The sequence below is a fragment of the Balaenoptera acutorostrata genome, chromosome 1 (assembly GCF_949987535.1).
Source record: "Balaenoptera acutorostrata chromosome 1, mBalAcu1.1, whole genome shotgun sequence".
NCBI classification, from domain to species: domain Eukaryota; kingdom Metazoa; phylum Chordata; class Mammalia; order Artiodactyla; family Balaenopteridae; genus Balaenoptera; species Balaenoptera acutorostrata.
Genome location: NC_080064.1, coordinates 20,189,192 through 20,204,163, shown reverse-complemented (window position 1 = coordinate 20,204,163; position 14,972 = coordinate 20,189,192). Strand labels below are relative to the sequence as shown.

The 14,972-nt window shown below is 56.4% G+C and overlaps 1 protein-coding gene across 5 annotated transcripts in view; it reads right to left on the bottom strand.

The window, feature by feature from the left end:
* The window catches only part of LDLRAP1 (low density lipoprotein receptor adaptor protein 1), a 48,120-nt gene extending 33,512 nt beyond the window's left edge, over window positions 1–14,608 (bottom strand). For all 5 annotated transcript variants that reach the window (XR_009009194.1, XR_009009195.1, XM_057552390.1 and 2 more), the window contains exons 1-4: window positions 14,484–14,608; window positions 5,760–5,902; window positions 4,829–4,941; window positions 2,375–2,489 (exon numbers count right to left, since the gene is read on the bottom strand). Coding sequence is in view for 3 of the 5 variants with exons in the window: in XM_057552390.1 (XP_057408373.1) it covers window positions 2,375–2,489; window positions 4,829–4,941; window positions 5,760–5,902; window positions 14,484–14,571 (459 nt within the window). In the remaining 2 variants the exon portion in view is untranslated. The remainder of the gene's footprint in view (window positions 1–2,374; window positions 2,490–4,828; window positions 4,942–5,759; window positions 5,903–14,483) is intronic.
* Window positions 14,609–14,972: the final 364 nt, after the last annotated feature.

Below are 14,972 nucleotides of genomic sequence, written 5' to 3'. Positions count from 1 at the left end.
CAGGCAGCAGCAAGCATGTGGAGGGACCTGCCAGCAGGCAGGATGCGGACTGAGGCGCCCATTTCACCTCCTGCCTCCTCCTCAGAAACGTCCACTCCGCCCTGAGAGTCTCAGGGTCTCCAACGTGGCCAGACCACGAGGCCATAACACACTGGCAGCTTGGGCTCAGCTGAGGCCTTGGGAGCCACAAGGACACTACACGCATCAGGTGGTCTACTGACATCGCCCTGGGCTGGGCTGTCTCTCCAAGGGGCCTCCCCAGGGCTCCCTGAAATGGGAGGCCAGGCGGGAAAGGCTGGAGATGGACAAGCCAATATCCAGCCGCTCCTGATACAGATGAGAATGGGCGAAGAAAAGCGAAGAGTCTGGGCCCTGGGTGTCCAGCAGGAGCCCGTCCCTCTGCCCAATGGCTCTGCTGTCAGCACCAAGCAGTGGCTGGCTGTTTTCCCCAGTACCTGACCTCTTGGCCTGGGGCAGACTGGTTTTGTTCAAGCCTGTCTAAAGTCCTCTGGCCCAAGGCCAGACTCCCTTAGCCGCTGGGCCAGCATCCACTTTCTTTTACCCCCGACCTCCCCATCCCAGAGGAAGTCTCTACATGTTGGGAGCCCCTGCACTGCAGCAATGGCTGAGGGCCAGCTGCCCCTGCCCAGTGCTGCTCTGGTCAGTGGGGAGGAAGAGACAAACAATGGGGACATAATGAGCTTGTTCTGTGGGAACAAGGCTGTCACGGGAGAAGCCACCGCAGCTCAGGGACCTAGGGCATCATGAGGCCCCGGGTGAGTGGCTGGCGACACCAAGTCTGCAGGAAAGAAACAAGGTGCAAAAAAGAAACTGAGACCTTTCAGAACAATCCTGGAGGTCACTGAGGTGACCTCCTCATTCTGTTGATGGCATGCAGCCCAAAGAAGGTCAGGGTCTTATCCACGGTCACAGAGGATCAGGCCCCTGGTCTGTCTCCTCCTACAGTGCTCCTTCCACAAGACCTGTGGTAGGCTGAATCGTGCTCCCTCCACCCCACCCCACCCCACCCCCGGTAAGATGTCCACATTCTGATCCCTAGAACCTGTGAATGTTACATGTCAAAAGGAACTTTGCAGATGTGATTAAGTTAAGGACTTAGGGATGGGGGATTATCCTGGATTACCCAGCGGGCCCAATCACAAAGGGCCTTATGAGAGGGAGGCAGGAGGGTGAGAGTCAGAAATAGCAATGTGATGACAAAGCAGAGAGGGAGACTGGAAGATGCTCCACTACTGGCTCTGAAGTTGGAGAACAGGGCCCTGAGGGGTAGCAGAAAGCCTGGGCGGGGCGGGGGTCACTTTAAGACTGTGATGTCCTGGATATGTCCTTGATGACATGGGGAGGGGAACGGATTCTACCTCCTTGGCTATAAGGACCATAGGGCACAGGAACTGGGGCTCTGGGCTTCGTACACAGAGGTTAACAGAGGCCAATACTAAATCAATAAATGTCAGGAACCTCCTTACAGGGCGGATGCTCAGACCTTGGGGGCCTCAGAAACAAAAACTTCAATGCCAAAGGCTGACTCACTCCAGCTGCTTGCCACGAAGTTCAAGACAAAAGCCCAGAGACCACTGAGGTCCAGCTCGTCCCAGCTAGATGTGTCAGGGTGGCCTGGAAATGGGGTAAGGGACTCCTGGCTCCTCACAGTCATGCAGGGAGAGGAGAAACGTGGGTTTAGACCCTCTGCTAGCTAACGGCACCCTCTGCTAGATGACAGCTAGCCACATCATCTTCAGCAAGAGAGCTGACCTCTGTGAGGCTGTTTCCTCATTAAAAATAAAAATAAAAACAATGAACGTAGTTACAGCGCCCACCTTGCAGAGTTGTTCCGAGAAGTAAATGAGACGATACCTTCAAGATGACCACTGAAACAGGCGCAGAGTAGGTACCAAAATATGGCCATTTCCCTCCCTTCTCTGGCCACAGCAAGCCAGGTCCTCTGAGGGCCCTCGCCTTTGCCTTTCACGCTGGGCACCTCTGATCACCAGTCTCTATAGACTAATCCCTATAAGGCCCTGCACCTTACAGTGACAGGAGACCCCCCGCCGCAGATCTCAAATCCATCAAATCACATTATAGAGAGGAAGCGGCTCAGGGCACTCACTGGGAACGAGGGCTTGTCGCTGCCCACAGGCCAGCCGAGGACAGCCCATCCTGACAGGTGGCCCACCTGACTGTAGCCCTACACGGTGCCCTCAGCCCTCAGCACCCACTTGAGGTTGCCAGGGATTTCATACTTTCTTTAACTGATGTCACCTTTGGGTCCTGCCTTCCCCCCAGTCAGGGCCCACAAGGCAGGGCTGCCAAGGCGAGGCTAGAGCCTGCCCAAGCCCAGCCTCTCCCCACTGACCATCTTCCGCTTGGTGCAGAGGAAAGCGTGGCACTCAAGATTCTCGTTGTGCTGGCTCTGTGCGATGTACGCAAACACTTTGTCATGCATCTTGTCTGCTGTGCAGTAGGAGATTCTGAAAGGCAAGTGGCAAGTGTCACCAGACTCCGGCACAGGGGCCTGACCACATCCCGAGAGCCCCTTAGAGCATCTCCCCTGAGTTCCAGAAAGCCTGCCATCCCACTCCACCAGGGTGGGACTCTGGGCCTAGCATCCTGGGCCATCCATGGGGTGCGGGAGAGTGGGGAAACCCAGGCTAGGCAAGAAGGAGTGGTGGTAAAGACTGGAGGAAGGGCTTCCCTGGTGGCACAGTGGTTAAGAATCCGCCTGCCAATGCAGGGGACAAGGGTTCGAGCCCTGGTCCGGGAAGATCCCACATGCCGCGGAGCAACTAAGCCCGTGCGCCACAACTACTGAGCCTGCGCTCTAGAGCCCGTGAGCCACAACTCCTGAGCCCGCGTGCCTAGAGCCCGTGCTCCGCAACAAGAGAAGCCACCGCAATGGGAAACCCGCGCACCACAACGAAGAGTAGCCCCCGCTCACTGCAACTAGAGAAGGCCCGCGTGCAGCAATGAAGACCCAACGCAGCCAAAAATAAAAAAAAAAAAAAGACTGGAGGAAGGGCACATCCCCCTGTACTGAGCCACATCCCAAAATAGTAGTAGGTGAGCCCTCACTGTACACCAGGCAACGTTCTAGATATCACCTCACTGAATCTTCACAACTGCCCTCTGAGATGGGTTCTAGTACTATCCCCACTTTTCAGGTGAGAAAACTAAGGCTAGGAGTCTCAGACCACCAGGCTAGTTTCCGGAGGCCGTAACCACTGCCATGCTGCCTCTTAAGAGTTTGTGCTAACCAGCTGGAAAGGGGGGCAGGACACTACCCTGCCCACAGTGCCCTTCACCTGAGTGTCGCCCACCTGCCCTCCCTTTGATCACACCCCTGCGCACAGGTCAGATGGGTTACAGGCCCATCTCTCCCAGGGTGACTGAGACTACTGACAGCTTCTCTTGGAGCTGGGGCCAGGGGAAAAGGAGCTGGGAGTAGGGCGGGGGCCTAGGAGGGAGACACAGCAGCTCCCTCCTCTTGAAACACCCTCTCCCCCCTTGTCTGATCCCTCCCCGCTGCCTCCAGTCATCCTGGGAATCCCAATCGGGAGAGGAGCTGGCAGCCCAGAGGTGGGACAGGAGCTCAGCAGACTCCCTCACCTCATGCGGCCCCAGTTTCACTCACAGGCATTGACAAAGGGATCAGCACCACTTAAAACCTCCAGGTGGGCAGAGGGCGGGGGTGCCAGGTTCCCAACTGCCTCTTCTCCAACCCAGGGGATCCAGCCTCCTGTCCTAAATGCCCTGGGTCTTCGGTATCAATCAACTAGATCCTGCTATTTTTCAAGCCCCAGCAAGGCGCCACCTTCCGTGAGAGGTCCTCCCAAGTTTCCCCAGGCAGGCCTCTCCTTCTCTGCCCTCTTGGGACACACTTATACTCTATCTCCCATGTCCTCTGCTCCATCCCCTCCTAGACTGGAAGCTCCTTGAAGGCAGGGGCTGGGTCTGATTCCTCACCTGGCACAGACCTCATCAGAGCAGGTACTTGGACACCAGCTAGAAACTCTAAAACCACCCCCTCAACACACATCCACCCCCCCCCCCCCACCACAAACCCCAGTACTGGCTTTGCTCCAGCCAGCTGAGCCACCTGCTTGGAGACAAGGCAAGAGAGTGCAGGGACGAGAGGCCTGACAGAACTCTGGCCTCGGCGTCCTGGGCGTAGCTTGGCCACTTCTCACCACGTGGCCTTGAGCAATTCACTTTCTGGGTCTCAGCTACCCCACCTGGAAAATGGACCTGAGCTGCCTGTCTCTTCCAGCTCTGAAATCTTACAACTGACCAGCTAAGAGAGAGGCGGGGACAGCCCGAGGCTCCAAGGGCCAGGCCTGTGGCCCTGTGAACAGCGCCCACCCCCTACAGAGATCATCTACACTCTGGCCTCAGACTCTGCCTGAGGCCTCCCTGGCCTCTCTCTCCCATTTCCGCCTGGCCAGATGTCCAGAGCTGAGCTGCTGCATTCCCAGCGAAAAAAGCAGTGACTGCGCAGCTCTCTGCTCCAAACCTGACTCAGCAGCACACTTGAGGGCTGGGGTGGGGGGCAGGGGTGTCCCAGGCCGGCTGCAACTAGTGATAATGGCAGCAGCAACTGCCATTTAGCCACATGCTCACTGTGAGCCAGGCGCTGGGCATCCAGGGCTTCATAACCGCACACCGGGCGGGATCTGTTTCCAACCCCACACACAGAGGAGGAAACTAAGGCCCCAAGGTCACCCAGATAGGAAGTGGTAGAGTCTGGATTCAGACAAAGCACTCCATCCACTGCCCCGAGCAGCAGAGTGAATGTGCGCAACGCTGAGCGTACCTGTAAATGGACACGTTCTCAATGAGCTGGCTGCTGATGCTGTCGGTCAGGATGATCCCCCGTGGCGACACCTTGAGAGTCACCTTCTGCAGCTTCTTCCCACTGGCCTTGGCCTTGGGGCAGACGTGGGTCAGAGGAGCCTACCTGCCTCACTTGGGACCCACCCTCGTGGGCTACACCCAGCTGCTCTAAGCCCCAGACGCGAGGCCCACGGGAGGCCTCACCTTAGGTGACTGGCAGACATGATGGGGAAGACAATTCAGCCAACACCTTCTTCTAATAAACACAGGGACAAGTGTCACTCACTGAGTACCTGCTGTCTGCCAAGCATGGGACCTCGAGTCATCCTCACAGGCGGCAGGGCTTTGCCTCAGGAGAAAACGGGCTCAGAGGGGTTAAGGGAGTTGCCCAAGGACACACAGCTAGGAGGGACCTCAGACTTTGAGGGCTGAATGCGCTATCACAGCCCAGCAGGATGGGGACTCCACGCTCCACCCACCGTACCTGCCAGGGCCTGAGCAGAGGGGGCCGAGACCACCAAGAGAGGTGGACTCATAGGGCACACGCTCACTCAGAGCTGGGGAGGAAATCCAGTCCCTCAGGCCACAGGGCAAGTGGCTGGGTGCCAGCAACCCTCCCGCTATCCCTCCCTGGCACTAAGTTACCCACCCCAGGCCGGTGGCCTGAGCTGAGGGAGGGGAGGCTTAGAGAGGCCATGGCCACAGCAGCTGGAGAGGAGGGCACTGACCGGACCCTGTCAGCCCAACGGCTGCCCTCTGGAGTCTCTAAGCTGGACGCAGGGGGGCGCAGGGGCAGGGCAGCTGCAACACATTCAGTCAGGGTGATACGCAGGGGATGAGTGCTGTCCCCCGACCCCCAGAAGGAGCTACCCCCTCCTCGTGCCCCCACGGCCCCCGCTGACTGGGCTCACCGTGGCCACGATCCTCTTGACAGCGGCGGCCGACAGCTCCTCGCCCTTGGGCTGCTCCACCAGCGTCATGCCCAGGTACTTGAGGCTGAAGAGCATGCCCTCGAGCAGTGTCTCCCGGGTGTCTGTCCAGTTCTCAGGCAGCTCTGGGCAGAGGAGGATAGGCGCTCAGACCCCGCCGGGCAGGACCCACCACAGCGACAGCGCCTGCAGCCCCCGTCTCCTAGGAAGACCCAACAGGGACACTGGGGTCCCCCCATCTATCATGACTTTTATCTTTAATAAAGGACTAACATTTTCTAGTACGTACCAGGCACCACGGTAGGAAGCGTTACATAAAATCTTCTCATTGACCCTCATGAGAACCTATGAGGCAGACACTTTTATCATACCCATTTACAGACAAAGACACTGAGGCCCAGGGAGGCGAAATCACATGACCAAGTCCACAGAGCCAGCAAGTGCAATAGCCAAGGATCAAACTCTTATTTTCAAGTCCAAAGCCCAAACTCTTAACTTCAACGTTAACACTTGCTGAGGGCAAACCATGCCATTTTCTTATTGAATCTTCAACGCAGCCCGGGGAGATGGGTATTATTCCCACTTTACGGATTAGGAAACTGAGGCTCAGAGAGGTGAAGTCGTCAGACAAAGGCCACATACAATGAGTAAAGGGTTGGAGTCAGAATTCAAAACTGGGTGGTTCCCATGGCCCCAGCCTGGCCTGCTTTCCTCCATCTGCACAGCCACAGAGACCAAAAGGTAGGGAGGAGTGGGACCAGGAAAGAGACAGCAGCCCAAGGAGGGTGGGCGTGGGGTAAGGCTTAGTGGGGAAAGGGGGAGGTGACTGCTCAAAAAACATCATATGAAGGCCACTGAATCTCGAAGACCTGGGTTCAAATCCCAGCTCTGCTTCCCCCCACCTGCATGGTCAGGGAAGGCCCCTCTCCTCTTTGAGACTAATGCCTGGGCTACAGCAATGGCACACAGCAGGACACACGGGAAGGATCCTCTGAAAGCTCGGATCACGACTGAGGTCAGGAAGGTTGGGAAATGAGGCGATGAGCCTGGCTTACTGGGTGGTGAAACAGACCAGCAGGGAGAGTTGGAAAGAGGCCTCCATTTCACCCCCACCCACGTGAGAGAGGGCCCTGAGCAGGCAGAGGGACAGGAGGGGAAGTGTGGTCTTCACCGTGGGAGGGGTCACACAAGAATTCACAGGAGTGCCTCGTCCCCCAAATTGAGACCCAGGTGAGCAGGAATTTGTTAACCTGTCATCCAGAGCCTGGCATGCAGCTGGCATTCCTGAGTGAAGGAACCCAGACAACCCCAAGGCTTTCAGGCCTGCAATGCCTCCAACCCCATCCTCAGCTCTGGACCCTGGACCACTGCCCTCCAGCCTCTGCCCTTAGGCCTCCACCCCACATGAAGCCAGCCCCCACTGAGAAGACCCCAAAGTGACCCCATCCTCTGTCCCATCAACCATGAGTCTATTTCATTTGATCCTCCAAAGAGAATCAGAAAGTCCCCGAGGTGTCCCAGTCCTGGGTTTGGTGATGGGAACCCTGGAGCAACTCAGACGTGGGCCTTGCTCTCAAAGAAACCAAGAATGTTGCCACCATCAGGGCAAAACAGAGCTACAGTAACAACAAAGCAGCAGCTCTTACCATTACCTCTAACACTCACGGCTACCTTGCAAGCTGGCATTCTTTCATTCCCATTTCACAGAGGAGGAAACTGAGGCTCAAAGGACAAGTAATTTGCCAAATTAGTTGTCTATTTGACACTTAAAGCCCAAGTTCCTAACCATTAGGCAAACGCTATCTTGCCATGAGGCAAACTACCCTCAGTTTAGCAAAAGGTCATGGACAAGTTCCTAGAGGCAGAAGTATTTCCCCCCTGTAATTCTTAATTCCTGAGGCTTCCTCTCTGTAGGTAGATGCCTAGACCACCACTTTCAACCCGATATTCATCTAAGCAAGGATGGCAGACTATGTGCTGCCATGCCTGTCGCCTGTGTCCTTGGCAGACATTGCTAATCAACTGCAGCCCTATTCCCTCTGATTTAAAGGCTTTGAACTGTTTCTCAAAAAAAGGCTCCTGGCTGGCAATACCAATCCATCAGGGGTGGCCTTGTTCATCTCATTAACCATCCCTGCCCCACGGCAAACATCCTTCCTCTCCCCATTTTCATGTCTTCTCTCTCCCATTTCCGCCAGCTCAGCCCTTTCCTGGCCCCTCTCCAAAACCACTTCCGCTCCCTCCATTCCGAAAGAGCCAAAGCTTGCCAAGGTCACAGACGACCTCTTTGCTGTCAAAACGTTCCCCAGTCCCCCCCTGACCTCTGAAATGCTCGGCATTTTTCTGCAATCCTCCTTCCCTGGCCTGACCCTTCCCCTCTTCTATGGCCTCCTGGAAGAGAGCCCTGGTAGACTGGTTGCCACTCATCAGCCTCAGAGGCCCTCTGCCCAACCTCCTCACTTGACAGATGATAAAACTGAGGCCCAGAGAAGGATGGGACTTGTGCAAGGTCACACAGCAATCAAAGGGACCCCAGCTCCCAAACCACTACTGGCAACTCCCACAAGGACTGTTGCGAAGTGATAGGTTGCCCAGCCTCATCTCCCCCACAATATCCCTGCACGCAAGCACACGCACACACATGCACACGCACACACATGCAGGCGCGCACACACAGCAGAGGTTCCAATCAGACACAGCTTCTTCCCATGACGTAACATTTACTTTCCCACTTCTGTGCCTTTGCTCAAGGAGCTCCCTCTACCAGAAATGCCCTTCCCTTTGCTTGATTGAAACCCCTCGCATCCAGCCTCCTCCAGGAAGCCTTCTTTGAGGCAGTATAGCCTAGTGGTTAAGAGCAAGGGCCTGAATCCTAGAATCCACTGAGTGAGCCTGAGCAAGTTAATTACTTTCCCTGAGCCTCAGCTGTCTCTTCTATAAAGTGGGAGAAGCAAAAGTCTCCAGCTCACAGGGCTGTGGTGACCCTTTGATGAGATAGTAACACAGGATAATGAGACAATAAAATGTAATGTGCTTAGCCCAGGGCCCCACCCATGGTTTTGCCTCCTGGGGCCTGTTCCTCCTGTCAGGGGTTTCTCCGCCCCTCCTGAGTATGGATCTCCTTCTCTTCCTCCCACAGCCATATCACCACCACCAAGCAGCTGCCTGCTGTGTGTTTTCCTCTTGAAGGACAGCTGAGCACGTCTGCCTCCCCCAGGAGCTAGTATGGAGAAGGGGCATTCCTTCTCAGTGCTGCTGCTCTGTCTCATTCTACTTCTCCCTGCCCCTCCCAGGCCCCGCAGAGATCCTCCTGCCTCTCCAGGGAACCCTGCCTCCGCGCCTATACTTCTGGGCATGATTCATCTCTTCAGTGAGGTGTAAGTTCTCTCACACTCCCCACCCTCCCTGAAGAAACCAGAACCAAATAGCACTCAATAAAGACAGAGGTAGGGTTCACTGCCACACTGGCCCGGTCACCATCCAGCCACCTCAGATAGGCTGCAGGCCACATGCTCCTTCCCAGGAGGAGCCCAGGGTTTCAGGAAGAGCTCCCGGAGGCCCCCAGGCAAATACAGGCCTGAGTCCACAGTGCTGTTCCGGTCCTGGTTATTTTTGGCCCTGTAGTGGGTAATGACTGCACTATTTTAACTTTACGATTTTACAGATGACCTGCTGTCAGAATTAGCTGGGGATGGATGGACAATATGCCCAGTCTAACTTGTAGCTGCAAACACGTACTCTTTTCTTATTAAGCGGGCCCCTGCCCAGGAGTCAGAGCTCTTGTGCCCTTGTGCCCCTTCTGCTGCCCTGGGAGACCCAGCCTGGCTGGTGCCTGGAACATCAGAGCTGCAGCCAAACCCATGGGCCAGGGGGGAACCTCCAGCAGGGGTCCTGGCCTCCAGCCTCCTCCAGCCTGGTGGGGAGATGGCCTCAGGAGCCACAGAGTGACATCTCAAAAGAGGACCCAAGCTCTGCTGTGACCTGGAGTGTGGCTGCTTCTCTAGGCCACAGTCTCCTTACCTGACAAATGGGCTCAGGCCTGCAGGAGTGTCATCAGAAAAAGGTTCAGCATGTGAGAAGTGCTAGGCAAATTTGAGAAGTTGTTAAGACTATCAAAAGAAAATGATAATTTAAAAAAGGTAATTCCCTGCGGTCCAGTGTTTAGGACTCTGCACTTTCACTGCGGGGGCCCGGGTTCAATCCCTGGTCGGGGAAGTAAGATCCTGCAAGCCCTGGGGCACGGCCAAAAAAAAAAAAAAAAGATAATAGCAGCAGCTACCATTCCTAAGTACTTACTTATACTGTAAGAGAAAAATATGCTGTCAGGGTTAAAATGATGAGGTCTGGAGACGGGCTGTGGGGTTCATAGTCACTCTACCTCCCTGGTCCTTGGTTTCCTCATTTAAAAATGGGGACAACAACTGTACCCACCCTATGGGGTTGTTGTGAGGATGAAACTAGCATACACATGAGGTGGGCTTAGAACGGTGCCTGGTAGATACCGAGTGTGAGTGTTGTGTCATTACCAAGGGTCAAGTGCAAAGAGCTTTAATGTGTACATAGCCATTTGCAGTACTTTATGAAAAGAGTCAAGGATATATTAGGACTCCCATTTCACAGATGAAGACGCTCAGAGGTGTCTGGCCACGACTCATAATCCACAGTGCTGGGCCTTGAGTCCCATAGCTGTGCTCGTTGCCCTCTCCTGCAGCCCACCAAGCCCCTTCCCATGAGCAGGGCCAGGCTCGGGATCACCCAGGAAGAATGGGTATCCTGCCCTGGAGGCTGCCTGAAAGGAGCGTCTGGCTCACTTTCAGTGGGCAGTGGGTGACCTGACTCCTTCAAGCCACACGCCCCTCCCTCAGCCGCCAGACCTGTGAGAAGCAGCGTCCCAGCCTCCAGTTAAATGTCCCTTGCACTTGCTGTTCCCTCTGGCTGGAATGCTGTTCCCAGATTCCTCCCTCCTTGTACTGTATTCATATGTGTGTTCACACCTCCTCCGAGAGGCCTTCCCTGACCCCCTGCACTGACACTCTCAGTGCCCCACCTTTATCTCCTCGGTGGGTACCATTTCCACACACGCCACCTGACACGCCACTCTCTGGCTGCCGGAGACTCAGAGGCCCACGCGGGCTGGGGCAGAAAGAGCTCCTGTTCCCAGCAGCCCCACTCCCACCACTGACGGGAACTGCCCCGCAAATGGAGTAACTGCTCCAGAGCTCCCCACAGGTGGCGTCCCAGCCGCCCACAGTGGAAACTGGCTTCATGTTGTCCACTCTTTGGACTCCTTTCCCTTCTCGCTTCTCCTAAGAACATATCCTGGGATCTCTTCCCAAATAAGTGACTTTACTCAGATCCCTATCTCAGCATCTGCTTCTAGAAGAACCCAAAGACACCACCCATCATTTCCTCACCCGCTTTATCTTTCTCCTCTTGGCGTCACCACCACCCACAAGCACCCCACTCATCTGCACCCTGGTCATGCTGTCTACCTCCTCCCCCAGAGGGCTGGCGCTATCCGAAGAGAGATGGACGCATTCCCCAGACTCCCCAACACCTCTATCAGTGCCCGACACACAGTCAGTGCTCAATACATATTATGGTTTGGGGTTTATCTATATTTTTCATTATAAACATTATAAATAAGGACGAATAGATCTTCTGTCCCCCGCCTACCACCATGAACCAGCTTTGTTGAAACCTGCACCTCAGATTTTTTACCCATTCTCATGGAGTTCTCTGACTACCCGTGGAGGAGCCCGAGGGTCAGAGGGACTCCTCTTGGAAATAAGGGTACTGAGGGGCCAGGGTGAACCATCCTTCCAGGCAGCTGGAAGAAAGGAAAACCCAGGCCAAGGACTGAGACAGAATATTTATGGTTCCCAAAGAGATGGGGGAAAAGCCATGTGTGGGAGAAGGAGAGAGCCCTCCTTCAAAGTCAGCACTAACTGGGAGACAGGGGGCCGTGAGGTTCAGGGCAAAGAAGGCTGTCTGCTGCTGGCTTTGCTCTGGGACCTCAGGCAAGTCCTTCTCTGGGCTTCAGTTTCTCTGCAAATTAAACAATGATCATGCTAATCCCAGCTGAGGACCTTGAGGGGTGAGGAGCGAGTCACAGCCGATAGCGGGTATCAAATCTAACCTTGTATACACCGATGTGTATAAAATGGATGACTGATAAGAAAAAATAAATAAATAAAAAATAAACATAAAAAAAAAAAAACTCTAACCTTAACTCCAGTGGCTTCAGTCTGGCCCCAAAACTCAAGCACAGGGCTCAGAGCTTCTTGAGGGTTGGCTCCAAGGCCTGGCTGGGACACCACCACAGGCCAGGCTGCCCCAGCACTTCCACCCCAGACACACCCCATGGCATCGCTCTCTACTTGTGGCCACCACTGTCCTCAGGGGCTGCCAGCCCTGCCCCAGTCACTCCCGTGGCCAGAGTCCATGAGGCCACACTGGTAAGACCCCTGGGCTACAGATTTGCAGCTGGCTCTTGGAAGCACTCTGTCGGGGCCAGTGACTCCACTTCCCTGAGCCTCAGGCTCCTTTATCTGAGAAATGAATCTAATAAGAAGCCCTGCTCTGTCACCTCAGAGGAGCAAATGCAATAATGGAAGCAAAAACACTATGTAAAAGGTAGAGGGACAAAAGCAGTAGTTACCATTTATTGAACTTTTTCTCTATGCCAGGCAAAACATGATTTCAGTTAACCTGCACCCCCCAAAAAAAAATCTGTGGTGGGTACTCCTGTTATTAACAATTTACAGATCAGAAAACTGACTTAATAACCAGGGACAGGTGGGGATTCGCCCTTGCTTATTCTGGGTCCAGAAGGCTCCAGGATGGCACTCTGGGCTTACTGGGGTCTGCCTAATAGGAAGGGGGCTCTCCTTTTCTTTCCTCCACAGACGTAGACAGGCTCTGAGCCCCCAAAACTCTTTCCACCACATTAAGTATCAGGTTGAAGGTCCACATGACAGGCAGCGAGAAGGGGAATGGGGAAGAAGGAAACCACCAGTTAGGTGCCAGAAGGAAGCGTTATTGTCAACAACCTTCTCAACATCCCTACTGGGTTAGAATTGTTATGCCCATTTTGCGGATGAGGAAACTGAGGTTCAGAAAGGACAAGTGACTTGTCCAACATCAGAGCAGGCAGGAGAAACTCTTTTCCACCATCCAAGGTGGCTAACTCTCACCCTTCCCCATATTGAGTGAGGGATACCAAGGGAAGGGGGGCTCCTACGTTTCCTTCCCTTGCCCAGAGCCCCGCCCCCCTCCCTCATCCCTAGAGAAAACTGCACGGTTCCCCCACTGCAACAGGCCGTCATTCTCAGTCCTGATCAAATCCCACAAATATTTAAAGGAGCTATTTTGGGAGTCAATAAATGTGGGAGATGGGTGCATCCCTGGCCTAGTCCAGTCCTAATGGTCTCTGACCCCACCCCTACCAGTAGACACCAGCCCACGTTCCCAATGCCAGTCTTGTCTTGGTTTAGGAGGCAGGCACAGCTGGAACCACAGAGCCAGGCAAGAGGCGGGGCAGGGCAGGCTCCCTAGGCCCAGACACGCTGGCACTCCTGGGCCTCTCCTGGGCCTAGCGAACTAGGGCTCCCCTGGCGGAGCCCTGGAAGGCCAAGAGGGAAGGGGGTGGGGTGTGACTGTACTGACAGCGGCTTCCTGGTGCCTGGAAAGGCCAGGGTCCCAGGCGGTTGGGGCATGGGGGGCAGTGTGCAGGAGTCCTGGCTTTGGCTCCATATCTACCAGGAAGGCTTGAGTGACCCCAGACAAGCCCCTCCGTTTCTCCTCGTGGAAAGGGCCGGGTTTCTCAGGCCTCAGGGGAGGGTGCCAGGTGACGGGTTCCCTGAGAGTAACTGGAGACAGGGAGAGGAGGGGGGGCCGGGTGGGGTTCCTCCCAGGCTCCCAGACGCCCCTGGGAGAGGTGGCGGCAGAGTCTGCCATTCGCCCAGGCGCCCAGGGACATCGGAAGTTCAAGCGGGGAGGTGCGAGAAACAAACAGGTTTCAAAAATAGCCAGGAGGCCGGCCTTGGCACCACCTGGATCCAGCCAGAGGAGGGGACAACGGGGTCTAGATGGGCCGGTGTGTGGCAGGTACCTCCCGAGACCCCAGGTTGAGCCTCGCCCCCAACTTCAAGTAGGTACCTGCAAACCCGGGCTCACACTGAGTCGGTTTCTGGGCGCCCGGGAGTCAAAAGGTGACCTCGTGGATTGGACTAGGGGAAGGGGGCAAGGGGGCTCCCGCCGGCCGCTGACCTCGGGGCCAGAGTGCTGGGGTGCGGGATGGGGGTATCTTCCCAAGCCCCTGCCCCATGCCCCCTCCCCCGGGTACCGACGCTGAGCTCCTGCCTCCCCTGGCTGTCCAAAGAGGGTACGTGCTGGGGTCGCGCAGGTCTCTTCCTCTGACCTGCAACCTCCCTCCGACTGCAGCTCGCACCTTGGGACCCCGAGGTCCGGTTTCTTCCCCCAGCTTCTGCCCTTCCTCCCCAGCCGCATAGAATGGGGACGGGAGTAGGAACACAGCTTGACCCTCGGCGACCCCGAATCCCGCAGGGCCGGGTAAGGTCGCTCCCGGCCACGGGGCGCGAGTCAGGCCCTGCCTCTCCCCCCCGGGGCTCTGAGGAGGAGGGTCCGTGCGCCCCGACCCCCGCCCGGCCCCCGCCGGGCCCCGGTGGTCGCGCACGCACTCACTCCGGTGCCGGCCGCCGCCCCCCCAGCTCTGCTTGGCGAGGCTGGGGCTCCTGATCAGCGCCCGCCCGGCGGACTTGAGCGCGTCCATGGCAGCTCGGGCCGCCGCCGCCGCCGCCGCCGCCGCCGCCGCCGCCGCCGCCGCCGCCGCCAAAACTCCGTCAGGGAAAACTTTCCGCCGGGGCCAGGCGTCTCACGGGCTCCGCGCTCCTCCCCTCCCCGGCGCGAGCTCCGCGCCGACGTCCGCCGGGGCGGGGCGAGGGCCGGCCAGGCCCCGCCCCCGGCCCCGCCCCGCCCGGTCTCTGCCCCATTTCCCCAAGGCTGTCCAGACAAAGGGCGCCCCTGAGGCAGCAAGCCGAAAGCCCTAGACGCCCCCTCTTTTCCTCTCTCTCCCCAAACCCCTTATTTCCCACCAGGTAGGAGGCTGAGGGTCCGAGAGCCGCTGCTCCCGCCGCGGGAGACGCTGGGCTAGGATTTCTAGACAGCTGAAAG